The 27,018-nt window shown below is 32.4% G+C and overlaps 1 protein-coding gene across 7 annotated transcripts in view; it reads right to left on the minus strand.

Annotated features, from left to right (window-relative positions):
• The window catches only part of LOC143235182 (polymerase delta-interacting protein 3-like), a 58,121-nt gene that overhangs the window by 22,383 nt on the left and 8,720 nt on the right, over window positions 1-27,018 (minus strand). For 3 of the 7 annotated variants that reach the window (XM_076473080.1, XM_076473081.1, XM_076473079.1), the window contains exons 2-8: window positions 19,856-20,048; window positions 11,671-11,715; window positions 10,002-10,058; window positions 9,660-9,749; window positions 5,016-5,198; window positions 2,606-2,749; window positions 87-216 (exon numbers count right to left, since the gene is read on the minus strand). In XM_076473080.1, coding sequence (XP_076329195.1) covers window positions 87-216; window positions 2,606-2,749; window positions 5,016-5,198; window positions 9,660-9,749; window positions 10,002-10,058; window positions 11,671-11,715; window positions 19,856-20,026 — 820 coding nt within the window. In that variant the 5' untranslated portion in view covers window positions 20,027-20,048. The remainder of the gene's footprint in view (window positions 1-86; window positions 217-2,605; window positions 2,750-5,015; window positions 5,199-9,659; window positions 9,750-10,001; window positions 10,059-11,670; window positions 11,716-19,855; window positions 20,049-27,018) is intronic. The other 4 variants (XM_076473082.1, XM_076473083.1, XM_076473084.1 and 1 more) reach the window with 4 other exon arrangements.

Here is a 27,018-nt window from a genome sequence, read left to right on the forward strand (position 1 = left end):
TTTTAATGAAGTGTTTACAACCAAAGAACTAATTATTAAACTGGGTGAATATCTAAGTACTAGGAAAGTAATGGTGTAACAGTTACCATCAAGAGGACAATTGTGGTACACTTGACAGGCTCGGACAGCATCTTCTTTTTTAGAGTATGTGACTATGGCTGTCCCTTGATGCAAAATTGCTGCTCTAAGAACAAGTCCTATATCTCCAAACAACTCCTGTTAAAATAAGTTCAACATACAGCTTAAGAACACAGACTATAATTTAAAGAAATCTTGCAGCATTTAGATAAAATTGTTGCTTTAAGAATGGTTTTTTTTTATTTCATGCATAGTTTTTTGAAATAACATTAAAATACAGCTTTAAGAACAGAATATATATCCACAAATCATTTCTACAAAACAGAAAAAAACTTTAATTCAGTCATTTATGTAAAGTTTGTATTTCTAACAATAGACTTCTTCCCTTTGCATTTTGATTCATCCTTCTCATTTTTGTGATAACTAGGCTCTCTTTGATGCACAATTCTTTTTTCACCACCTACTGTTCTGATTACACTGAAGTTGTAGGGGTCACATTTTTTTCCATATACCATCACAGTGGAAGAGATGATTTTTGGCACCTATGTGTTCTTTTGTGCTATCTTAACCCTACATGTCAAAAATATCTGAAATTCATTTAAGCCCTAGATGACAATCCTGGGAGTAAGGGTGTGTGCACTAACTGGCTCTGTGTTGTTTTATCATGTTATTCCTTATGATGAAGAAAATCAGTTTGAACTACCCGTTTGTCCTACCATTGTCTACACTTTTAAACCATCATTTTTCAGTACTGATGTCATGTTATTCCTTACAGGCAAGAAACTCAGTGTAGACTGTCCATTTGTCTTACTATTGTTTATACATTTAAACCATTATCCTCCAGTATTGTTATTCTTTATGGGGAAAAAGGAGGGAAGGGGGGAGAGGAAATCAGTGTAAGCTACTTGTATGATTTACCATTGATTACACTTTTAAAGCATTATCTTCCAGTACTAATACCATGTTATTCCTTACAGGCAAGAAACTTTGTGTAAACTACTTACAAGTCTTACTATTGTTTATACTTTTATAGCATTATCCTCCAGTATTGTTATTCTTTATAGTGGAAAAAAATTAGTGTAAGCTACTTGTATGTTCTACTATTGTTTATATCTTTAAAGTATTATCCCTCAATACTGTTACCATTTTATTGTTTACAGTCAAGAAAAATCAATGTAAGCTGTTTTTCCTATCATTGTTTACATTTTTTAAAAATTGTTTGTTAATTAACTGATAGTGTTGCTTATGATGTCATATCAATAAATTTATAAATGTACCTTATTATTAAGAAATATTTTTAAAGCATTATCTTCCAGTATTGTTATCATATTATTCTTTAAAGTCACAAAAATTAATTCAAGTTATCCATTTGTCCAACCATTGTTTAAAGTTGTGTTAGTTAACTGATAGTGTTGCTTATGATGCCATGTAAGCAAGGTTAACATTCTTACCCTTTGAAACAAGAATCTGCTACATATGTGTAACTAACTTGGTGTATTTGACAGTTTTTTTCTTGGTATATAGTAACAGAGTGAATTGTGAGTTTAGTTTAGGTCAGAACACATTGTCAAACAAAGGTTCAAACATTCAATAGTATTTACATAATCTACTGATGATGTTACCATAACTAATAGTTTGTATGTAATTAAAAAACTCTTATTTTACAAGAAATTCATATAAATGAAATAAAATGTTTACATGCAGGTTAAAAAAATTTTATATGAAACAGTTATAATGTTTCCATATTTCCAATTAAAAAACAATTTTTTTATATAAATGTATTTGATGCTACATGTGCTACTCACTTAACTACGTACAGTAAGCTTGCATTGTAAAAGCACCCTGTTGCAGCCCATTAAATGACAAGTTGACTTAAATATATTATCATTCACATCTTTTTTTAAAAGTGCTGTTGATCAACTACACAGAGAGAGAGAAGTGTAGAATTACACTGTGCGATCCCTCTGCAACATTACAATTATTAGTAAATTTTTGTTCCATATAATTTTACCACAGCACTTTACACTAGACTTTTACTACATATTATTGAAGCAGCTTCAACATATGTTTTGCTTAACAACTTGTTTCTAAGTTTGAGCATTACACAAATAAAAAAAACCAAATTTCTCCATGCTTGTAAGAGTGAGTAAGTGTCTGATTATTACTCAAATGTTATCAAATGGTTTCTGCTAATAAGAAAAAAAGAAAAGAAAAAAAAGAGAGATCTAATTCTACCTGAATGTCATCTATTGAGCATACAAATGTTTAGGAGTATCTCTGAATCCCTGGCTAAAGAACAAACCTTCAAATACAACCTTAAATTAATAACTTATTTTCAATGCCAATATTCAGATTCAGTCAATTTTTGGATCTTGATATAGCTTATTTTTCAATGCTGATTGTTAGATACGAGTTTCAAGTTTTACTATAACTTACTTTTCACAATAATAGTTAGATTCCAAGTACTGCAAGTTTAGTACCTATCTTATATCTGACAGTGCTATTTAGATAATTATTTTACACTAACCTTCATGTCGTCTTCTGTGACTAATGGAAGGTTAGATACTACGATTGTATGACCTTCTTCTGTGGGAAGAGTAATTGGCTCTATTCTGTCTTTGACATTCTTTCTTCCTGCTAGTGTTAAGTAAGTGTAGGAAGTACTCATGCTCTGATAAAAAATTAGAAAAATACACTTTAATTCAACACTTTTGTAACTTGACTCTGAGTACAATGATCAATAGTAGTGTACAACTGATTTGGAAGTTTTCTGAATGATAAGTAAAGTTAATTAAATAGCTAAAATCATGTTAAGAAAAATACAGAATAATTATGGCTTACTGATCATTACTCTAATTCTGACTTTTAAATTATTCAAACAAAACTGATAGAAATTACACTTTACCAACTTAATCTAGTTCATATCATTACATTCATTGTTCATATACTCTGATGATATAAACAGTGTATCACCTGCAACTATACTTGTAATATCCCAGTTAGTCTGAGTTGCCCTGTTATTTAGCAAAAGGTCTTCTCAGCACTGGATGTAGCATATACAGTGTGGTTGACACATTGTTATAAACTATTTTTACATTTAGACAGAAGTTCTTATAATTATTAAACATTAATTTTATCATTACTGTAAATGTTTTAAACTTAACAGCTGATAACACTTTGGAGATATGACTTTGCTCTGCATATTTTACAGCTAAACTTGATTTAAATAAGGACAGTGTTGAATATCCACAATCAACATCTCTCTCTCTTTGGATATCAAATAAATAAATAATTGTGAAAATATTATGTAATAACAAAGTGATATTATGTTTGCCAATAAAATCCCCCTTTCAAGATAAGAAATGGTAACTTTTGCTATTAGTTACCATGCATAAAATATTTGTTGAGAAAAACTATAAACAAACTAAATATAATTATTTCTTTAAGGTGTTATTTATGTCATCTTGAAATATTTAAATTATTTCATTTTTAGAAATCACAATTTTATTTTCTATTTTTAGCAGCTACATAGGATATGGAAACTTTTACTTTTCAATGTAAAAAAATCTACGTTGATAAGATAAAAATATCCTATAACCCAAGTGCTTTTGAAAATGAACCTTTCTTCATCAATGTCACAGTGTCTTAAATTCACTTTTTGAATCAACATATTTTCTTGATCTTATGAATAAAATTTGGATATGTTTTTATATAACCATTTTTTACCATATAATTGCAGCAGTGAACATAAACACTTAATCATTGTGATCAAGTAATGTTGACAAAATAATTCACTGTTGCAGTAATTTAATTTTACACAACAATTAACTAGAATACATTTTCAAGCATACACATATAACTGTGCAAGAATTCTCATTTCTGCAGTCTTGTATTAAGAAAAAATTACAGAAATTGTTCAACAATTAAGAAAAACCATTCAACTGATGTTATTTTTGTATTATATAACCCTTGTAATAAAAGCTGTATCAAACTTTTTATTATCCGTAATTAATCCTTAGTGCTGTTCTTAATGAAAGTTTACATTTTCCTAAAATGAAAATGTATTTCCAGTAATATTTACATCCTCTCATATTTTAGCCTTATTCTGACAAAAGTTTCTCTTTTTTGCCCATCTAAGTATTCATATGAATTTTATCTCACTTCTTCCAACTCCTGTCTCACTATATCACCCACAGAGATTTTAATCTTGTGGATCTCTCTCCATCTACATTAATGCACCACCTATATCAAATCCATGGATTTGTTCCCCATTATTCTTCTTATTACTTTTTCCAAAACTAGAAAGATTATTAACTTGAACACTGGCTATCTATCAGGGGGGAAGAAGGGCAGGGTATTATGAGATAAGTATTATCAGAAATTCATGTCTGGTATGGGTAAATGTAAATTTCTGAAACACTCTTACCTCTTCTCAAACTTTAGCTAGAATTCCACAATGATAAGGTGGATGGGCCAATGAGGGCAAGATTAATATGCAGCATCTTCATAGAAAAACAGAGGAGCAGAACTGATATATAATAAAGAATAAGGGGGAGCTTACACATGAATCAGGTGTAGAGGTTGTATTAACATAGGTTGAGAGAGTCACAAGACTGAAATTACTATAGGTGATATAATAGGATATAAAAACTGGAGCAAGTGAGGTATAATTCATACCAATGTTTAAGCAGGCAAAGTAGAGAAACTTTTATTGGGATAAAGCTAATGTGTGAAAGGAGATGTGGCTTGAAATAAGTATTTCTATCACTATAAACGTTTATACTATTTGTTGATCAGCTTGTTGTAAAGCTTGCATATACCTAAATAGAAACTTCATTTAAAAAACTGATAAAATACAAACATTTTCAATAGATGGATCTTTCTTTTTTCAGGTAGTAATTTAAAGATTATTTTAACCTATAAGGCATTATACTTACTGGTACTTCATTTACTGGAATTAAATATGATGCAGGAAGTATATCTTGTGGACTTGAGAACTGTTTTGTTAATAAACCTGAGGTACTAGGTATTTTCATCTGCTGTTTATCATCAAGCTGTACTGTGTTGGAAAAAAGAGACTTCTGGAAAGTAGGCTTAATCTTTGATTTTGGGGTTGATATCTATGTAAAAAATAACATGTAACTGGAATATAATTTTAAAAATACTTCAAAGCTTCATTTTTAGAATTTCTTAATACAACATCAAAAGCCTGTTTTCTAAATACTATAATAATCTTATAACACAAGAACAGATCATACATTGCTGGTACCATATCTTACAGACACAAGAAACAGATAAAAGATGAAACTGTAAAACAGTTTGTTTCGGAAATTTACATAAAGCTATATGAGGGCTATTTGTGCTAGCCGTCCCTAATTTAGCAGTGTAAGACTAGAGGGAAGGCAGCTAATCATCACCACCAACTCTTGGGCTACTCTTTTACCAACGAATAGTGGAATTGACTGTCACATTATAATGCCCCCACAGCTGAAAGAGTGAGTATGTTTGGTGCAACAGAGATTTGAACCCTCAACCGTTAGATTATAAGTCAAATGCCTTAACCCACCTGGCCATGCCAGGCCCTGTAAAACAGAAACATGTTATAACCATAAACAAATTATTATAATAACTTGTGGTTAACATGGAGTACTTGCCCTCCACAACAGCAATCTTTTGAGAAGATCAAAATTACTGATATCACCATTTTCTTTTCAAACCTTATATATATATTATGTGTGTGTGTGTATATTTATATATATTAAAAAATATTAAAAAGACCACTAGATTCAAAATGCTGTATTTTTAATATCTTCAGTTTGTTAGAAGGCTTTTCACAGCTAAATGAATCTGTAACTAATATATACAGAGAGAGAGACAACTTATTACATATACATGAAAATAAATAGTAACTAAATATTTAAGAAGTTTCAAGTTATTTACATAAAACTCTCATTACTTTCAAATTCTTTGACAATTTTCATATTATGAACTTTTTTGTTCATTATTACAAAACCAAAATGGAACACAGAAAGAGAAAGGTTTTTGTAATATACTAGAGGTACTTAAGTTACAATTGTAAAAATGTTCAAAGCATCTTAAAAGGACTCTGATTTAGGCTCTTAACATGAAACTTGTGTTGATTCATTCTATATCTTATATTTTCAGTTTGACTAACATGACACTCACAACATTACATATATTTGAACATACAGATACAGTTCTTAGAACTGCAAGTATTTCAAACTTAATGGCCCTTTAACATTCTTGAGATATTGGTATGCTCAAGATCATCCTCTTATATGTATGTTGTGTCTTGGATAACTATATTGATAAATAAAACTTGTATATATGTAGATAAGTAAGTGTAATGCATATATGATATTTCAAGCTTAACTAAAGGTAACAACAATTCATATTAATATGCAGACTGTAGTGGAATTAGTTGTACATAATTAATGTATTCAAATGTTAATAGTTTGTGTATTTTTATTTTTTTGCACAGTACCATGATTTTGTTTAAACAGTGCCTACTGATACATGAACAAGATGTAGGATCTAAAAACAATACCTGGAAATGTAATAAACAAACATCAACTCAACAATAACAACATTCAGATTATTATCTAAAGTATACATAATGATAAAAACACAGCTTATAAATAAACTGCTTTAGTATGAATAAAGAAAAATAACTATTTCTGACAGTCATATTGAGAGACAAGACCTTCTAAAAGAAAAGGACTTTTACTACTTAAAAATGATAGCATCAACAGTATTATAATTACTGAAAAATAACTTTAACCCTTTTACTGCATTTTACGACTAAAGTCGCCTAAAACATTTTCCCTTTAAGTGTGCAAGTTGACAAAAGTCCAAAAAAAAATTTGTCTCTTCACTGCTGTAATCTGCAAGAGTCACTTAATGTAAAGCATCTCATATGATACCATTTTCTGTCAACTGTCGTAAGTTAGAAACTATCATTAGCATGCATGTTACAATACAATTAGTTGCTGTGTGGGTGCTGAAGTTGTACCATGTCACATTACCTTGTGAGCTTATTTTCACCACTTGTCTCCATTTTCTTTTTCAAAAGGTGTTGTTTTGTTCTTTTATGAAATATTATGTTATTGTTCCATTCATTACAATTATGTTTTCATGATTATAATAAATGCTTATGTTTCTGATCATCAATATTTTTTCAATTTTGCTCTAACTGTTTTGTCAAATTCTAACCTGCTTTGTTTTATTTTGCAGCTTATTTTCAATAGTATGAGCACAAAGAAAAACTTACTGAGGCTCCAAAGACTCCAAATGTAACAGCATTTTTGAAAATGATGCTGATACTTCTTTAGTTATCCAAGATATCCCAGATTTAGATTTATCTGATTCACATGATACTGATATTACAATTTGTGAGAGTACTACAAATAATCTGAAACAAAATGTTTGGGGAAAAATTACATACAAAGAGAATTTGAGTACAAATATATGCCATAGGAATAGTTGATTTTATTGGAACATTTAAAATTTTTGGTTTTGAAAATCTCAGCCCATATGATGCTTTCAGAAATTTTTTTCCTAACTCTATTTATGAAATTACTGCCCAGGAAACAAGCACATATGCACAAAATTTCATATGTAGGAATGGCCCTTTCTCTGAGAGATCAAGATATCAAACTCTGAACTGATGTTACAGAAAATGACATAAGAGCTTTCATAAATTTAGAAATATCTATAAGATTAGTACACAAGACCACTTGGGAAATGTTTTTTCTCACATCTACACCACGATTTAAGTCTGTAATGTTGAAGGATCAGTACTTGGTAATTCGTGCATTTTTGCACTTTTGTAATAATGAAACATTTAACAAAGATGACAGATTGCATAAAATAAGACCCAAACTTCACACTGTTGGTGAGCTGTACACTCAGTCTTATAATAGCAACAGAGTTATGTGTGAATGAAACAATGATCAAATTCAAGAGAAGACTCTTTTTCAAGCAATTTTTTGCCATCCAAACCCTCATCAAAATGGGGGAATAAAAGTTCAGTCTTTATGTGACTTTTGCTCTGGGTTTCTGTTGAAATTTGAGGTTTACACTGGAAAATACCTGCAACCTATGCAAAATTAGGAAATTGAGTACAAAGTAGTTCAAAAACTACTAAATGGATTTGAAAATAAAGGGTATATTATCTATTTGGACAATTTTTATTCAAGTGCCATACTTTACCTTAGAAACCAGCAAATAGGTGCATGTTGTACAGTTCTTGCAAATCAAAAAGGGCTGCCTCTGGAAATGAAAAGTATCAAAATGAAGAAAGGGGACAAGCCAGTTATATGGATAAACAACAAGAAAACTCTAGCTTGTTTATGGCAAGACACTGGAAAGGGAAATATGATTTCCTCAGTAGGTGATACAGGGACTTCAGTTGTTGAAATTAACAGCAAGAAAGACAAAGGATCTATAAATAACACATATACTGAAGTTGCATATGACTGATACATAGGTGGAGTAGATAAATTTGACCAGCTTTGTTCTACTTATGCTTTCAACAGAAAATCAAAAAAATGGTACCAGACATTATGGCATTTTATTATTAAAGTAGCATTAGTGAGTAGTCATAAATGCTACAACATTCAGAACTCTGATAAGAAACTGATGCTAATAAGATTCAGGGAAGAAGATATCAAAGGCATACTATAGGGATAGAGCAAATAAAGTGTCCATGAAAGTAAAAACTGTCATAAAAGAGTTCAATGTTATCAACCAGATTAATTAACAAACATTTTCCATCTTTCTTTGAGCATAAAAAGCACAAACTAAAGTGCAGTATGTAGTATTCTACCAGCAAAATGTCAAAAGAAGGGAAAAGTTTCAAGCAAACGTAAACAAACTTATTTCTGTAACATGTGCCCAAAAAAACCTGCTCTTTGTATTATCCCATGTTTTGAAATTTCTCACATGAAGAAAGCACACAAAAAACATGCAGATGTGAAAAACAAGGCACTAATTGAGTTATTAGCATCACTGCATTGATATTGACAGTTGTTGATTACTGCAATGTAGAGAAGAAAAACATGTTTTACAGTCAACTCCTGTCGATTTGAGGAATATAAGGAAACATTTTTTACTTATTTTTTTTTTTTACTTTTTTCAAAAAGTAAACATTAATTTTCTTAAATCCTCACATAAGCAAACATTATTTTTGAATAAAGTTTTCAATATACTGACTTGTTATTTTTCATGGCAAAACTGACAACTTTCATGGTAAGCACTGTCTAAAGAGTGACACATCAAAAGGGTTAAGAAATTCATAATGACGAAAAACCCACTTGGGTCATCTTCAGGTTAACAAAGAACATTGTTAACCTGAAGATGACCAAAGAAGATCAAAACATTGTTCTCTGCTTTATTAATAAGTGTTAATACCCATACTAGCCATCCTGTGATATACAGAGTTAAAAAATGTTGTACACAAATTGCCTTTAAACTAAAAAACACTTTATCACCTATATTAGTTTCTCACAAAATAAAAGAGGCTATCAGTATGACATAGCTATTTACTGTTAAGTACTGACCACAGCTTGACTAATGGGTTTAGTGACTGTTATCTGAGAGTTGTTAATCAATACAGTCTTTTCACCATTCTGTGTTTTCATATTGGAATACTGAAAAAGGAAGAGAGAAAAAAGGTCTGTTTCACTTGAATGAAGAATACTACAACACTAATGTTTCAGTTTTAATGATAACTAATAAATAAGTATTTTGATCAATAATACAGTATAATGTTAGAAGAAGCTCGTCCATTAAATATAAATATCCAAATAAATATTTTTAATGTTTAGGTTCAAGTATAAATAATACAACTTACAATAATATTTAATTTTGGAGCAAGTAAAAATACAATGTAGCACACTAACCTGTCTTCCAGTAGATGTAACAGTAATCATTCCTCCTGACAGCTCAACCATCTTTCCCTTATTTTAAAACAATTAGCAAATTAGTTCTGTTGTTTGTACAGAGATCCTTGCAATTATTATATACAAAACCTTTTCTTCAAATTTCTAAATTTTCTTGAAATGTTATTAGTTTTTGTCTTTTTTCATAAGTAAAAAAATGATTCTGCTGTTAAAAATGTACATTAATGCACTGCATAGCTTCATGGCTAAATAGTGGTAGAAATGCATCTTGACTAAATTAAGTTCTCTTCATACTTACTTTTAGTTAAATCTTTACAGAAAGTTGCATGTAGATGAGTTCACAAGAAAGAAAACATATTTCAACAATTTCCAGAATTTTTGTAATGCAGTTCTACAAAACACCAACAACTTCCTCTTTGCTTGGTATGAATATCACAATGTTTCACGTTGCACTGAAAGACGACCCAGCAATGAGATTTGTTTTCAGTCTAAGCTCTTTTAATTGTTGCTGTTGCTCAGATTTTAAAATTTATTAGACTATCCTTTAAGATGGTTTGCTTCATATTATTCTGCTATTTAAAAAGGAAAACTGAGCATTTATGCTAACACTTTGTGATAGGCATTCTAACCAGTGCATAATCTCATCTAGCTTCCACTGTAAAGCTATTAAAAATATTAAGTTTGTGATAACCAATATGCATCACTATTTTCTTGAGTTCATCAACAAATAGTCTAATTCTTCTATAAAATTTCAGTATCTTTAGTACATTTTAAGTACCTATTAATTTAATATCTGCAAGTGTAACTACTATACTAGTTTTTCTATTATCAATGTCAGTAATAAAACAAAAAACAGCAAACAACCTAGTACAGATCCATATGGCACATTACTTGTAACAACCAACTGACTTATTAATTAAAAACATTGTTTTCAACCATCCAAACAACTCTCATTTCATTTATCTAGCTTATCTCTTGGTTCATCATGTGCAATCTTTTCAAGAAATATTTTACTGGTACCATACTAAAAGCTTTCTGAAAGTGTAGGTACCGTACATGTACTTCAACTGTAATGCATTACCCATGTCAAGATAACATTTTCAAAGAAAATTAGCGAGTTTGTAAAACAAAACTTCCCCCCTTTCTTAATTCATAAAATAACCTATAAAATAAGGTTTTCAACCAATGAAGTAACACTAACTAGCTAGTCATTAATTGGGTAACCTCTAATTTTGTGGCATCTGATCACTTTTAATAGCTTAATTAAAAACTAAGTGAATAATATTATGCTAAGATATACTAGTAACCAAGAAAACTAAGTAGTGTAATTGTTAAATGATGAGATTTTGATACAATAAAAAAAGTTATGTAACAAATATCTCTAGATATTTATGGTTTCAATACAATTTTTTCAATTTCCCCAACATTCTTGATCTCCTTTTCAAACTACCTTACATTTCAAGGCATGTGGGATCCCTGATAATATGATAAATACCACTTAACAACAACAGTGATATTAGAGTTTATTTTCTCTACAGAATTAATTTGTGATAAAATAATTATTATTATTTTAACTGATTGTAAAACACTTTGATTTATTTCATAATTCATTCAACACAATCATTTATCAATGAACTATAAATAAGCAGGATCAAAAATTAAAACTTACCCAAACTTGAGGTTTTCTATTTCCAATCAATATCTCATTTTTAACCTATAGCCAAAGAAATTTTGGTACCACCATATATCTGACTATCATATATTTAAAAGGTGTCAATTGAAAAAAAAACAACTTATGGACAATATTCACTAAGAAGATAATCACTTAAAATTAAAAACAAATTATGCTCAACATCAATAAAATACATTTTTATAATTAACTGCAAACTGTTATGTTTCTTAACTTACTGTATAATACACACAGTTTTCTATGTTTCTTACTTTCCATTTCTTGGCATTAATGGTGATAACTAAGTTTTTTTCCAGAATAAACATGTTTCATCTTCTCATGCATTAACTTTCAAGACATTAAAGACTAAAACTTCCTATTCAAAGAACAACAAATGAAACACAAAGAAACAACATAAACCATTCTTCCACATTAACATTTTTACTTTTAAACTTTCACTCAGTTCTAGATATAAAAAAACAAACTTGTATATATTTATATATTTGTTTTCTTTTGTATCGTTAAACATGGAAAAGAATTCTTGAAAGTAAAATGAGATGCTTGCAATATATATATGGTAACACTTAAATATAATTTTATGAACAGTATAACTTATCACATTTTATGATTTTTACCATAATGCATGAGCTTTGTCATGAATATTGTTAAAAGTAATAGAGCATGATCTAGAAAACTAGCATATATTGAATGAACAGATGGAGTGATTGAAGACAGTGATTGATATAACAAATCTCATGAAAAGATTCCAAACTAAAGGTGAATATTTGTCAATTTAAATAAAAGAACTGAATTATATGAAGTTTGTATCCCTCAGCAGTAAATATCATTTACACTTTTTCTCAGTAATAATTCATTGGTTAGGCCACACTTAAAGTAATGGGTACCTGGTCTGAAAAGGACACTGGGCTGTTGGAAAATGTTCAGAGGAAGGCTATTGGAATGATACATGGAATGGAAAGTTTGTCATATAAGAACAGGTTAAGGTCTCCAAAATCTTCTCATGAAAAGAAGAGTTAGAGCAAAATCTGACTTAAGTGTTTGAGATAATTAAGGGTTCCAACAGATAGTGTTTTTATTTTTCTTCCCTTTTTTTCTCATATTTAATGGAGAATGATAGGACATAAATTTTACCAGGTAGGAACAATCTTTAGCTAAGACAGGTGGCTTGGCCAAGAGTGGGCTGCTTTCATGTATGGTGGATGCAATTAATTTAAGAAAATTCTATACAAAGACTTGATAAACATCTGATAAGAACTGGCTTTGAGTGTTTTATTTTTAAAGTTCAGTTTTGTGGATGGGATGGTTTAGATAAATCAACAGATTCCTTTGCCCTTAAAGTTTACATTTTCCTTACCAGCTTATGAGATTTGCATGCTATTAGTCTTGAGCTACTTCACACCTAAGAATCATGTTTAATGTGAACTGCACTAGTGCATCATATCATGCAAAAATAACCCTCCATCAACACAACCTCCTTGCAGAGTGAATTCTCCTAAGCATTTGTGCTAAAATAAATTCTTAGACCAGACAAGAAGAAAGTGCACCAGAAGTGTAATGTGGTTACATCTCTGGACAAAGAATGGGCCCAAGGTAAAGACAAATATTGTTGGAAACCCCAAAATAGAGACATATGTGCCATGTAAATCAAACAGCTCAAACCAAACACCAAAGATTACCTGCGTCTGAACAAACACAAAGGTGGGAACTTGAAGTGAGTGAAATGTGATAGAAAGAATAAACATCTTCCCAAGCAGTCAAAATCTTAAAAAGAAAGGTTTGTTCAGGGTTGAGAAGTACAGTGAAAGAGAATACACAAATCATCAATGGAAAAAAAACCAAAAAACATTCTGATAGAAATGACCAAAGATGAGAAAGCAAAGGTAAAATGTTTTAAGAGAAAGATAACATAAGGAAAACAAAGCCAATGGAGCACATGTAAGAACATGTAAAAGAAACACATTAAATTCTGAGTTAGACATCAAAGTAGGAGAATGGAGTTGGTGAATAAGGAAGGATTTGAACAAAATAAGGAGGAGGGGGGAAAGAAAAAGCGTAAGGCAAAAGGAAAGGTGAAATGTAGTTTATAAGATTAATCAATAACCAGTAATGGTGAAAACCAAGATTCCATAGTTGAACATCTATTTAAAAAAGGCTGACAAGTGGGACATAATAGAACAGCACAGACGATGGGAGTGCCAGATGGGCCAACAATGAAGAACCAGTCACTTCTGTTGATAGATGGTCAAAGTTGAAGGATAAGAGGAAGGCTGTGTAGTAGGAGAGGCCAGTTCTGTGGGCAAGAGATAAGATAATCACCACAGTTGAAGGTGAAAAGGCAACACTCCTGGATTAAAGAGTTGGTTGGTTGGTTGATTTGGTGTTTTATGGCACAAAGCAGCTAGGCAATTTGCACCAAACATCAAGTGAAAAGTTAAAATTAAATGTAAATTTAGTAAAATTCATAAAAGTAAATTAAGGTAAAAGAAAACAAAGTTTAAAAAACAAATAGCATAAAAACCAATGTTTACATCTAGTCTACAATGTTAAGAGAAAAACTACAGTAATACAAGGTGTAAAGGACTTGTTGTAGCATAACTGTAATTATCATATCTCACCAAGAAGATTAACAGGTAAGTACAAAAACCACCATCAGTCACCTGAAGTTGGCCTTTCCAGTCCTGGTAGAGTTATTTGACATTATGGACATTTTCAGAAAGTAAAATAATAAAAGTTTTAAAACACTTATAGTAAAATTTTAATATTAACTTGCCAGGATGACTTATGGGTAGTTCAAACAGCAGCGTTAGTCACCTAAAGTTGGCCTTTCCACTCTTGGTTTCAAGTTATTTGACGTCACGGCCATTTACTAATTTCAAATTGACCGAGATGGACTTTGATTCTTAAAAGGGAATCACATTATGGTTGAATGTATAAATTAAAAAACTTAAATAGCATTAAAAAGATTAATGGCCTTTAAAAAACTAAAAACATTTCCAAGGTGGTGGCAAAAGTGCATGCAAATGGTTTTAGAGAGAGAGAAGTTAAAACTGTTTGCTTTGGTCCACTTCAGTAAATGATTGAGGGCAGCCTGTACAGCTACATTATACCTCATGTTCGACAACTGAAATGAGATGTGAAAGTCGTCAACATAGAGCACGTTTACAACAGTGAGAAGGAGTTGTTCAGTGATGGCATTAATCTTTATACTGAAAAGTGTGACACTCAAAACACAGTCCTTAGACACTCCAAGTTCCTACAGAAAAGACTTTTCATTTGTTTCAAGAATGATTCTTTTCGAGGCACTGTCTGCACTCCCACTGTAGTTGTGGAACAAAGTGCAGCAGCATACGTTTGAGTTGAAGTGGTGGACAACAATTTAAAGCTTCAGAATAAGTAATGTTGTGGATCCTTTTCAAAAGGTGCACCTCTTTTTCTTCCAACCATTTAGGGTAAGAATGAAAGTAGGACAGGTGAGAGCCATTGCAACTGATGCAATAGGGGTCCATTTCATACTCATAGGCATCGTGGTCCTTGCCACCACAACAAGCACACATCAAGGAACCACAACATGACATCTACGAGTGACAGAACTGCTGATACTGAAAACATCTGAGAGGGTTTATTGTGTATGGCCATACCCTGCAATTAAGATAACCTACTGAGCATGCGTACATGCCAGATGCATAAAAATGCAGTTGGAAAGAGTGGAATACTTGCAAAAGATATCCCAAGCCTGTTTCTGAGCCTTTTATGCCTAATGGCAGGTGGAAGATCACCATGGATGAAGATACCATGGGAAACATGTTGAGGATTTTATGATAATACAACCAGCTGTTTGAATGATACAATCAGTTACTGTCTCCACATAACTGTTAATAGATACATGACTAACAACAGTATGATTTAGTTCCAAGAAAGTAGTGAAGGCAAAACAATCAGCATTATTCACTATGGCACTTGGGTAAATTGGTATCATCCACAGCCAACCTCCCTCACAAAGATGGGAAAATTATCACTGCCACATGGGTCATGGCTAGTCCTCCAAAAAAATAAGAAAAAGGGGAACTGATAGATCAATAACAGTAAAAGACTAACTATGTGCATGAAAGTAAGTAAAAGAAAGAATAAGTACTGAAGAGACAGGTTGTGATCTGAGAACACACACTCTCATCAATATCAGCACCACCCTCAAGGGGATTGTGCCCATTAAAGTCTCTCAAGAAGAAAAAGGGAGACAACAACTGTTCTATAAGAGTATCAAAGTCTGATTGATTGTAAGTCTCTCCAGGAGATAAGTAAAGAAAACAAACAGTGATAGTATGACCCAAAGAGATATGGATAGCTTTGGCCAATAACAAGTGCACAGACAAGGTGGGTACATGATGGTCAACTAGCAATGCTACCCTCCGTGAACTTGTCCATCATACAACCTGTCATTACTGTATAAAGAAAACTGCCAAAAAGGTGACAAGCAGCAGATTTCAGGAAGGTTTCCTATAAGGAGAGATACACAGGATGATAGGCATTGATCAAGGCATAAATGTAAGCCAACAGTTTTAATGTATCAAAGTGACCATTGTTATTTACATGAAAGAGAAACCTTACATTTAGGATCAGGTCATTTTTCTTTACTTGATGGAGGTCTATCAACCTCCACGGATCCTGCCCTTGGTTGAATTTGCAGATCTCTGTCTATAGAAGTATATTCCAGGAACTGGGGACATGAACAAATAATTGTTCTACTTCTTGGGGAAAAGAAGATGGATCCAAATAGTCATTGCAATGATGGGAAAACAGATAGGAATAGACCCTGACTTGTTAACTCATTTATTCACTAAGGGAAAGAAACTCTTTACATGATGAAAAAAAAAAAAAAGACTTATGGAGGCACAGAAAGTTCTGTTTGCACACTCACTGTTGCAGTGGAACATGATGCAGTAGCATATGTCAGTGATGGAGTAGAGGACAACAACTTCCACAGCCTCTGAATAAGAAATGTTGTTAACAGTTTTTTCTCCTCCACCCATTTAGGACAAAAAATGATTGTAAAAAGGGTGGGAACTACTGCAATTAATGCAGCAACAATCCAGCTGACACTCACAGTAACCATGGTCTTTGCCATCACAACAAGCACACATCACAGAACCATGATAAGGTGTTTTTGAATGATCATACTACTTACACTGGAAACATCTTAGAGGGGTGGGAATACATGACTATTTCATGTTCAGATAGCCTATCTTGCTTGTGACAGGTAGACATGGCAATGTAATTATCAAAATAAGAACACTGGCAAGTAGTATAATTCCTTCTTTATGAGTGGAGATATGTTACACTGGAGGAACCATTGATGATCTCCAACTCTGGGGTGTTCTTCAAATCAATCTCAACAATAACTGTTCATGAGAAATCTAAAGTAGCATGAAAAGTAACCTCAATGGCTATACATTAAATGGCCTTTGAATTCAAGAGGAGTTCACTGTGTTTTGTTGTAGATGTTTCCATCAAAATATTTCAAGAACATAACTTTTTTGATTGATTTTGGAGAGCTTGCAAACCCCTCTAACCCCTTCTGAATAAAAAAGGGTGACATTTGCCCTAAAGGTTTGTCTGACAAGGAACACAAAATCAAAAAATGAAGTACAGGTTCAGAATGGGTTGAAAATTGCTGGTCAGAATCTTCAAGATGTGGTTATTTTCAAATTAGCTGTTTTTTTTTTGCTATTTTTTGAGGATTTTGGATATCCATAGTAGGATAATGATCCAGTGCTCACTGACCCTACCCACCATAAGGTCCTACAAGGAGACACATCACAATGTCAAAAAAAGAACAATGCAATAATGCCAGGGCTTCAGAAGCACTACACCCAAACACCAGAATCATATACAATGTCCACAACATCTGTTGAGAATGCCCAACACTGGTACTCAGTTGACCCTAGCCTAACAGGTGACTAGCCAACTAACCCTAGGAGTGCCACCTCAAGGCTACCTGTCTTCAGTGACACAGTGTCCCAGACACAACCACCAGGATCCTTTCCTCCCCTTTATAAGTTGCCATGAATGGCAAACACATTAGTGGATGTTCAGATTACATAGGAGGTAAATTGAAAATACAGAATCTTCCTAGGAAGGTCCCCTCACCATGTACCATCTCATAGAGTTGAAATGTGTAAAAAGGCACCACAAATGCTACTACTGGTCATACACAGACCTGATGGAAAACAACTTCCATAGATAACTGAACAAAGACAAAAAACAGGTTGAGATAATTTAATGACTGGATGCCAGTCCCCAATTTTCTTAGGGCCTAAAAAAAAAAAAGAGAGCACTAACCCAGTGTAAAGGTAAATACTCTCCAATAGTGTTCTTTCCAAAAAGATTCAAAATCACATCATTTAGACACTGAAGATAAATGGGAATGAAGGAAGAAGGAAAGGGAAATGGAAAAAGGGGAAAAGAGGAAGAAGTGGGAAAGATACTTCATGGATGAAAACCTGAAGAACCCATCTGTAAGCCAATAAAAGAAGAGCAATGGCTGGGAAAGATGGAAATAGACAGGGTCCCACAAGGCCAAATCCAATTATGTAGTCAGAGATGAGACAAGTAATGACCTTGATGTTGGGAAGCAGAAGGAAGAAAGGGGATTCAGATATGGAATGAGAAGGGGAAATGTAGATTCAGCAGGCCAAAGTGGACAGTGAAGACTGATGTTGGGTTTCCATGGTCTGGATCATCAGTGAGTAAGGAACACCCCTGAAAACCTCTGGATGAAGAAAAAAGGCTGATGAAGATTACAGAAATGCATGAGGAGGGGTACCTTAGCTATGAGAGCATCCCAACAAGCTCCAACAACAAAAGGAACTAAGTGAGGGATAGAGCAGAAAAAGAATTATGGGCCAATGTGGTGGAAGGAAGAGAATGAACTTCTATAGAAAACCCTTCCTGAGAGCAATGAAATTCCTCAGAAATAAGGTGAAGTGACAAGGGATAATGCAAAAGGTGGGAAGACAAAGATGTAAAACCTTGGCACTGAAAAGGGAAACAAAAGCTAAGAGGCCCATTTCTCAAAAGGGTAAAAGAAATTCCAAAGACTGGGATCAAAAAATATATATGAAGGATGGCTGTAAGCCAGGACAAGGAGAATTAAGTAGATGAGAAGATAAGTACTTTAAGAAACAAGTTGACATAGCAGATTTCAAGAAATGCATTGTGTTGTTACCATAAATCTACTGCTTGACAACACATCACATGTAAAAAATATATGTTCAAAGTTTATATAACACGTACAGCAAAACAAAGTTATAGGTACCACTGACTAGTTTACAGACATATTTTCTTAAAAAATAATATATTTATATTCAAAAGTGTTTAAGATTTATTTCTAATGAGAGCAAACAACTTGCTTAGGAGAAAAATACAAATTAACCCAGAAATAAGTTATTAAATGTATTATTATTAAGTTCTTACTTAAATATATGAATATTAGAATGCATTGTTTCATTAATTGGATAGCCTTGCTGCTAATGGTATTACTTGCCATAAACCTAAAAATATCTGATCTCAAGAGGTTAAACCAGCCTAGGAGACTTAGGTTAGTCTTGTTCCTACCTGTTTCTTGTACAATGGAAGAATGTTTCAATTATTACTGTTTAAAACTATTATTGTTACAGATATTATAGAAATAATGTAGTTTAGAACATTAAAAAGATGTCAATTTTTTCCTGTAAAATATCCTAAGGGAAACACTTTTGTAACATAAATATTTGTCTATCCAGCATTGCTAAGTCCAGCAGACACCAGATATTACAGCTTTTATTGTACTTTGAAAAATAAAAAAAATGAACTAGGTAAGTCCTCACCTCAACTGATTAAATATAGTGAATCGAGTATCTATGGGTTACTTGAACATATTAGAAAGTTTTCTTCTTACTAATGTCAGTAAAAAGTCTAAAATTGCTATTTGATACATTCTATTAATAGAGATATAATTTTTTTCAAGAAATTTGTCACTCTAGTTAGTAGTTCATCATCACACACACTTCCTGCAGCCTGCCTTCAAAGATCTGTCTAACAATGGTAAACTTAGGCAAAGACAGGATTAACATATTACTATAAATATTACCACACATCTACAAGCTAATATCATTTAGAATAAACCTACTTTTCGTTTGAGGTTGAAAGTTTGGCCTCTACTAAGAAACTCATTCTTCCTAGCAAAAATTGGAAATTCTTGTCCACGCCTAGCTTTAATAATTTGTCTAGCATCAGTTACATTTCTTCCACCAAAATTCAATTTTCCTTCTCTGTTATTTCTAAACCTTTGTGTTTTCATTTTTTTTTCCTTTTTTGATAACCTTGGAAAAAAAAGGAAGATGTTAGTAGAAGTCATAAAAATATATAAAGTGGGCTAAAAAAAGGGTGGGAAGTAGTTAGGCAAAAGTGTATGTGTCTACTTGAAACATATATGTATGTGTGTGTATATGTATATATATGCATCACATGCACACGCACACATACATACATATCAAACCACACTAAAACAGCTACTATGTATGTACATATCACACTAACCAAAGGTGATGTATATGTTGTATTTGTGATTGATTAAAAGTCTAAAAAGCCAAATGGGTTTTTACCAAATATTACTCAGCTATCCGCATTTAGATACTTCCAAAAACTCTAAATGATTCCACAGATATTTTAGTTTCAGGAATAATTTCACCGCATTCAAATGTAACATCTACAATAACAAACTATATTTCTTAAGCACATTTTAAAGTTGTAAAAAAATATTTTTTTTTCTCTCTCTCTCAAAAAATTGATAAAACCCTTACAAATTAATTGTATGGTTTCCAAAGATGTGTTTCAAACTACCTAACCTAAAGCTATGTTATTTGCAACCTTTTACAAAAAACAGTAATGACTTCCTCAGAAACACCATCTTTGGATTTTAATAATCAAGGTAGAAATGCAAGTAACAGGACCAATTACATCTTCCTTGTCCAAAGAAGTCTTCCAACATAATACTAATAGAAGATATGTAGAAAAAAAAAGGAAAATTATTTATAATCTAATGACAAAACCTTTCATCATTCTTTGAATAAATAAATGTAATATTAATATGAAATATTACTCAAATGTTAACATTTGCTTTACTTGAAAGTGTATTTCTGACAGATACCTCTTCACACAATTAAGCTATATTCCCCATACTTTTGCCTTACAGATTTTCATGCCACTAGATTTTAAGGCAACTCTTACCTAATCTCACAAGATGTTTACTGTTAATTGCACTACTACATAATGACATTATGCAGCAATAGTCCTCCATCAGTATATAAGGGAGACACACATCCTTGTGTAACAACTCTATGCTTTTGCACTCATTAATCTTCATTCTTTGATGAGGCAAGGAATATTTAGGTACACCACAAGTGGGAAGAAAAGGTGAAAACATATGAAAAGAGGTACCTATCAGAAATACATATTCATGTAATGAAAATGTTAATTTCCAGGATGATACACACCTGTGCACAAAATTAAGCTAGAATCCTATCTTAAAGTGTTGGAAAGGGCAGTGCAAAGATTTACTTATACAAGTTCCCTTTAGAAAGTACTCAAAAGGAGATGAGAAACCAAATGGTGGAAACAGTGGGCAACAAAACTGTGAAAGATAATCCAAATGCCAGCTTGAAGGATCTCATCCAATAGCCAACAAAAATGAGAGGTGAGGGAATGATTGAGGTGACAAATCTTATAAGATGAAATGTAGAATTATCTGCAAGCAACAACCATTAATGAGGAGCAGACAAAATGTAAATATTGATGTACCCTACTTGTAAAGAAAGAAGGAAATGTGTCTCTGAGAAAGACAAATTCCACTGAACATAGAGTGAAAGACAGGAGCCACAAAATTAAAAGGTATGAGCCAAGCATGAACAGGACACAAAAGTCTGAGTCTAACTGATAATATAGGAGTGAAATAGAAGGAAGAGAGATAGGAAAAAAGGAGCAGTCTCCTTCCCAAGCAGCTGAAAACTTACAGAGGAAGGAGGTATGGAAAGAGTCAATACCATAGATAACCAAACTACAGCAACCACAGAAGAGAAGTGAGAGGATACATGTCACATATATATATATATCTTAAGAGAAAGGTGGTATAAGTTGCAGGTTGCCAATAGTTCAAAAAGGGTATGGGTATAGTGTGCAAGATGTTATCAAGGTACCAGTTAAGGAAATACGTATATGGACAAGGAAGGACTTGAAAATGGTGAAGAAAATATCATGCTGTATAAAGAAAAGTGAAAGGTAGATAAGACTGCCCAATAACTGGCAATGATGGAGGTAGCAGATATACTGTTAAACTGCCAGGTAAAAGGAAGAAAAATGGTCAATGATAAGACAGTCACAAGAAGGGTGGTTAAGGATGGATCAATGTTGTTATGGAAGTAGATGGATGACAAGAATGGGAATGGAAAGTCTACCTGATTGGAAATGCTGGTTTTATAGGCAATGGACCAGACAAATTTCAAATTGGAAGGTAAAAGGACAAAATCCTGTGACAGAACAATGATATGCAAGGTTAAAGCAAGAAAGAATATGTAGTTAGCAGAAAAAAAAGGGGGTTGAGTTGTCAGGTTGTATAGAAGAAGGAGCTAAAGTTGAACTAGTCAGAGGGGTATCATCTAGAGGGCATCACAAGGAGTGTCTCAAATTAAGGCCAGGACCTGAGGTAAAAAATAGAGGGGTGAACCTGATGAAAAGGATAACACCAGTCCTGATTTAAGACATCAACAGGTAGGGCAGAGTAAAGAGGTGATCAGAAAAAAGAAAACTTAGACATAAGAGAGGTGACATAGCACATATGAGTAGAAACCTCAAGAGAGAGCACCTGAAACAGAAAACCAGCAGGTAAAAAGATCATTCTGTGAGCAAAACATAGTCTGGCTGAGAAAGTTCGTCTGCAACCAGATTCATAGCAGGCAAGGAGGCAAACCTGCTGAGAACTGGCCAATAAGGAAGGTTTGTAGTTTGAAAGCAAGGAGTCCTGTATCAGGTTTCCCTTTAGTGGTTGATGTATGAATACCAAGGCATTGTCAGAATAGATGATAAAAAAATGATCCACTATGAATGAAATGGGAGCATTCCCAATGGTTTGTTTGTGTGTTTCTTATAGCAACGTTACATCAGACTATCTGCTTTGTCCACTGAGGGGAATCGAACCCCCTGAATTTAGAGATGTAAATCTGTAGACTTACCACTGTCCCAGCAGGGAACCATTCCCAGTGAATTACCAGAAGTTTAAATGCATTGATGTAGAGATATGTCTCATCCTCATTGGTACATAATGTCATTATACAGTAGTGCAATTCACTATAAATCTTGTGAGATTAGGTGGGAATTGCCTAAAGGCTAGTGGCATAAAAGTCTTTAAAGTAGAAGATAGCTTAATTGTATGCAAAAGTGTATACTGTCTCAGAATTTCTGTATTAATTCCATCAGTTACCATTACCTGAACTTCTCAGGTTCAGGATACTTTCTTTTCAGTCCATGTTTGATCAAGCCAAGAATTTGAAAAAAATGTTCTGTTCATATGGCATTGCTATTCATTTACTTCAAATCAAATTAATGTAAAAATATGTTTTAATACATACGTTTGACTGTTTGCATTATGTTTGAAAGCAAGCAATGCAAATTCAAACCTTCATATGCTATAACTGCTTCTGTTGTATTCCAGCCAGCCTGACGAGCCTTGTCAGAATTTGACGTAGCATATACAATATGATTGACATACTGTTACAAGTTATTCTTTATTTTCACTCTTAAATTCTTAGAATATTTATGAAGTAGCATTTTATACTCTGTGCCAGTCCTTAAATAGTAAACATCTCTCAGATAGTTTCACTGGAACAAGAGATAATTAATAGAGAGGATCTATTTTGAATCTAGTATTCTTGAACCATAACTTACAGTTATGATCAGTACTACCAACAAAACACCAACATTTTCAAATCTGATTACATGTATAATCTGAAATAAATATCCTTGAACAACTTTTATTTCAGATAACAAAAATATGGGTAACAAAAGCAGGAAAAGTAGGATACTGGAAGGCCCAAAGGAAATTTGTTTTTATCTTTTTTAATTCTGGATCCAAAAATGTGTTTAGAAGAAAATTAACTAATGTAATCTTAATGAAAGTAATCCAGTGATTGTTCTGCCAAAAGTTTCTGATTTCTTTGTGGTATATTTTGAGAATAACAGAATAAGATGACAGAAGTTTAATATTTGGAAAAGACATGCCATGCTCCAGTCAAGACAATTTTATTTTTCTTACCATGGTGACTGGCTTATGTAATGGTTTAGAGACAATGGTAGTGGAGGCAAGCACCTTATAGAAGAGATTAAAAAGAGAATTGATATTTCTGAAAAACAAAGTGTGGATGTTCCACAACAACCTTGAAGGACCAAGTGGCCCCTTGTTGTCCATATGTTGTGACTGTGAAGGTTACGGACATTCACACACACACAGCCAGAGAAGCTCTATTTCATTTTACACAACATAGAAATAATACTAGACATAATAAATTTATTTTCTCTAAACTATGGCCATCCCAGTAAACAAATGAGAAAACATCTTACACTGGGTGATTTCTGAACTTTCTAATGTAGTGTAGAAATTTAATAACAGATTCTTGTAATTTGTAAATAGTTATCCCAGTGCAATATACTAATACTTCTTAATTTCCATTAATTTCAGGTTGACATACAAATATGTGTGAACAATATAATGTACAGACTGATAAAGGATTAATGAGTTTTGGTGTGATGAACAAAATATTATTCACACAGATGAGAATTAAGTACTACACAACTGTTGAACTGTTCTGTATATTTTTTTAATGCTGATAGTCCACTCTGGGGCAAAAATGTTAAGTGAATGATCTTGAAGGACAGGAAATATCAGTACATCTGGCATGTCTCACATTATGACATTATATGTATCTGCCATTTTCAGCACACGCCAAAGTATTTTGTCTGATATTAATCAAGCAGGCAAAGCCTTTTCCATCATATATATATGTAAATAAATAAATTCATTTACATGAAGTTAAATAAGTAAACATCAGCATGAGGAAGGACTGTCTTAGAAACAACAAATCCCAACCTCTGATTAATTATAACCATAATTTTTTAAGCCAAAACAAAATACATTAAAATTAAAGAAAATATGCTGCATTTATTCAAAAAAGATCCTAGTGTACAAGCTATAATGTAAGATTATAAAATGTAACCTAGGTTTTGGAAGTGAATATGGAAGTAGGACCCACATTGAGGTGGGGATACACTGTCTATCAGTCTTAATCTCCAATTTGCTAGTCTCACATACTAAATAGACTCAATTAGATTAGAAATTAGGAGAACAAGATGTGGAAGCTCAAGTCCACAATGTTCCACCCTCTTGTTAAATTTTAATGTGTTTAATGTGTTTTGTTTTGGCTTAAAAAGTATGGTGATAATAAATGAATACACACACACACACACACAGGGTAAAACAAGTATATGAAATTATTGGCCACTGGGTAATGTAAAAACATTCACTTGATATGTAACCTACAATATATTCACTGCCTGGTTACACAAAAAATTACACATACTTCTCACTACAACCACCAACAAAGCTGGCTCAAATTGCTCCCCTGAGACAAAGCTACATTAAACTGATTTCAATAGCCTTAAAATTGCTGATGGTAAAGTTATGAAATGGCTCAGCTTTAAAATATTCCATTCTTGTTTCACAAGAGCAGGTATTAGGAACATTCTTGACCTTACATATTTTATGGGAAGCATCAGGATTGACCTGAATCATGTCAGTATTCATTCCTCAATAATAAGGAAAAAGATTTAGATTTTAAAAACAGATAAATCAGCAGGGCCAAACAAGATTTTCTCTAGGGTTTTAAAGAAAGCCTAATATTAGATACATCTTTCTCTTTCATTTTTGATAAGTCCCTTGATAGTAGACAGGTGCTTTAGAATTGAAGATTTGCTAATTTTTAATGGAGGCATTGAGAGTTGCCTTGCAAATTATAAACCATTTAGTTTTCCTTTTGTATTTTGAAATATTTTCTACAATCTAATAAAACTTTTTTTAAAAAAAATCATTTAGTGATATAAAAGAATGTCAAAATTTATTCAAGTATTATTCAAACACAGATAAATCTTGACTTACTAATGTGTTTTTCTTTTTTAAATGTATCACCTGCTAGCTGGAAAATGCAAAAGTGTGTGAACTTGGTGCTTAGTTTTCTAAAATGCTTTTGATAAAATGTTGCACAAAAAAGTAGCTAATAAAATTACACTGGTAACAATGGGAACTAGTTAATATGATTATTGGCTGGTTAGAGAAAAAAAACAAAATGTTGCCATTAATAGAGTTCAATCAAACATGACTGTTGTTACCATGTAGCGTCTTGGGGGGGGGGGGATGAATCAGTGTTTAAACTGTTGCTTTTCTTACTTACATTACTGGTACTAATAAAAGCATAATTATTAAATAAAAAAAGTTTGTTGATGACATTAAACTCTTTGTTATAACTGTACAGAAGATGTTGGACCAACTGGTAAGTTAGACAAATATTTGGCAAATGATCTCTAAATGCAGTAGGTGTAATGCAATGCATTTGGGTTGTTATTTGCTAGGATCACACATTTAATGTAGATAGAAACATAAGATTGTGACTGAAGAAAAGAATTGTGGCATAGCAGTTAATAAGTAACTTCATTAAATGATTGAATCAGTGCTCTGTTGCTAGCAGTAAAACTAATAAAATTTATATGTGTAAACATTTACAAACATATTAATTATAAATCAAAAAAGGTAATTACTTATCTCAAACAAATAACTAGTTAGACTTCCTTTGGAAAACTGAGTGCCATTTTGATATCCACATCTAATAAAGGATAATGACTTACTGAAAATGGTTCAGATAAAGATTACTAGAATAATTCCAGGAATGGAAAATTTTCCATCATAGGGATAGGTTAAGAACTTTGAAATTCATTTTACTTGAGATAAAAATAAAAGATAACAGATAACTTTGTTGAAGTTTAAAACGTTATCTATGAGATTAAAATAATAAACACCTTTGAATTATTTATGTTGCATTCTGTAGATAACAGGATGTGATAGCACTGTAAAATATAATTCAAAGTTTATTCTGTGTGAATACTGAAATATGTGGTATTGTGCTAAGTATCAAGTATTAGCATTCAAACATGTGAAGCTATTAAGGCAGCACTAAGTCAAATTCAATGAATTTG

Source organism: Tachypleus tridentatus, chromosome 12 (assembly GCF_004210375.1).
Source record: "Tachypleus tridentatus isolate NWPU-2018 chromosome 12, ASM421037v1, whole genome shotgun sequence".
In the NCBI taxonomy this organism is placed as follows: domain Eukaryota; kingdom Metazoa; phylum Arthropoda; class Merostomata; order Xiphosura; family Limulidae; genus Tachypleus; species Tachypleus tridentatus.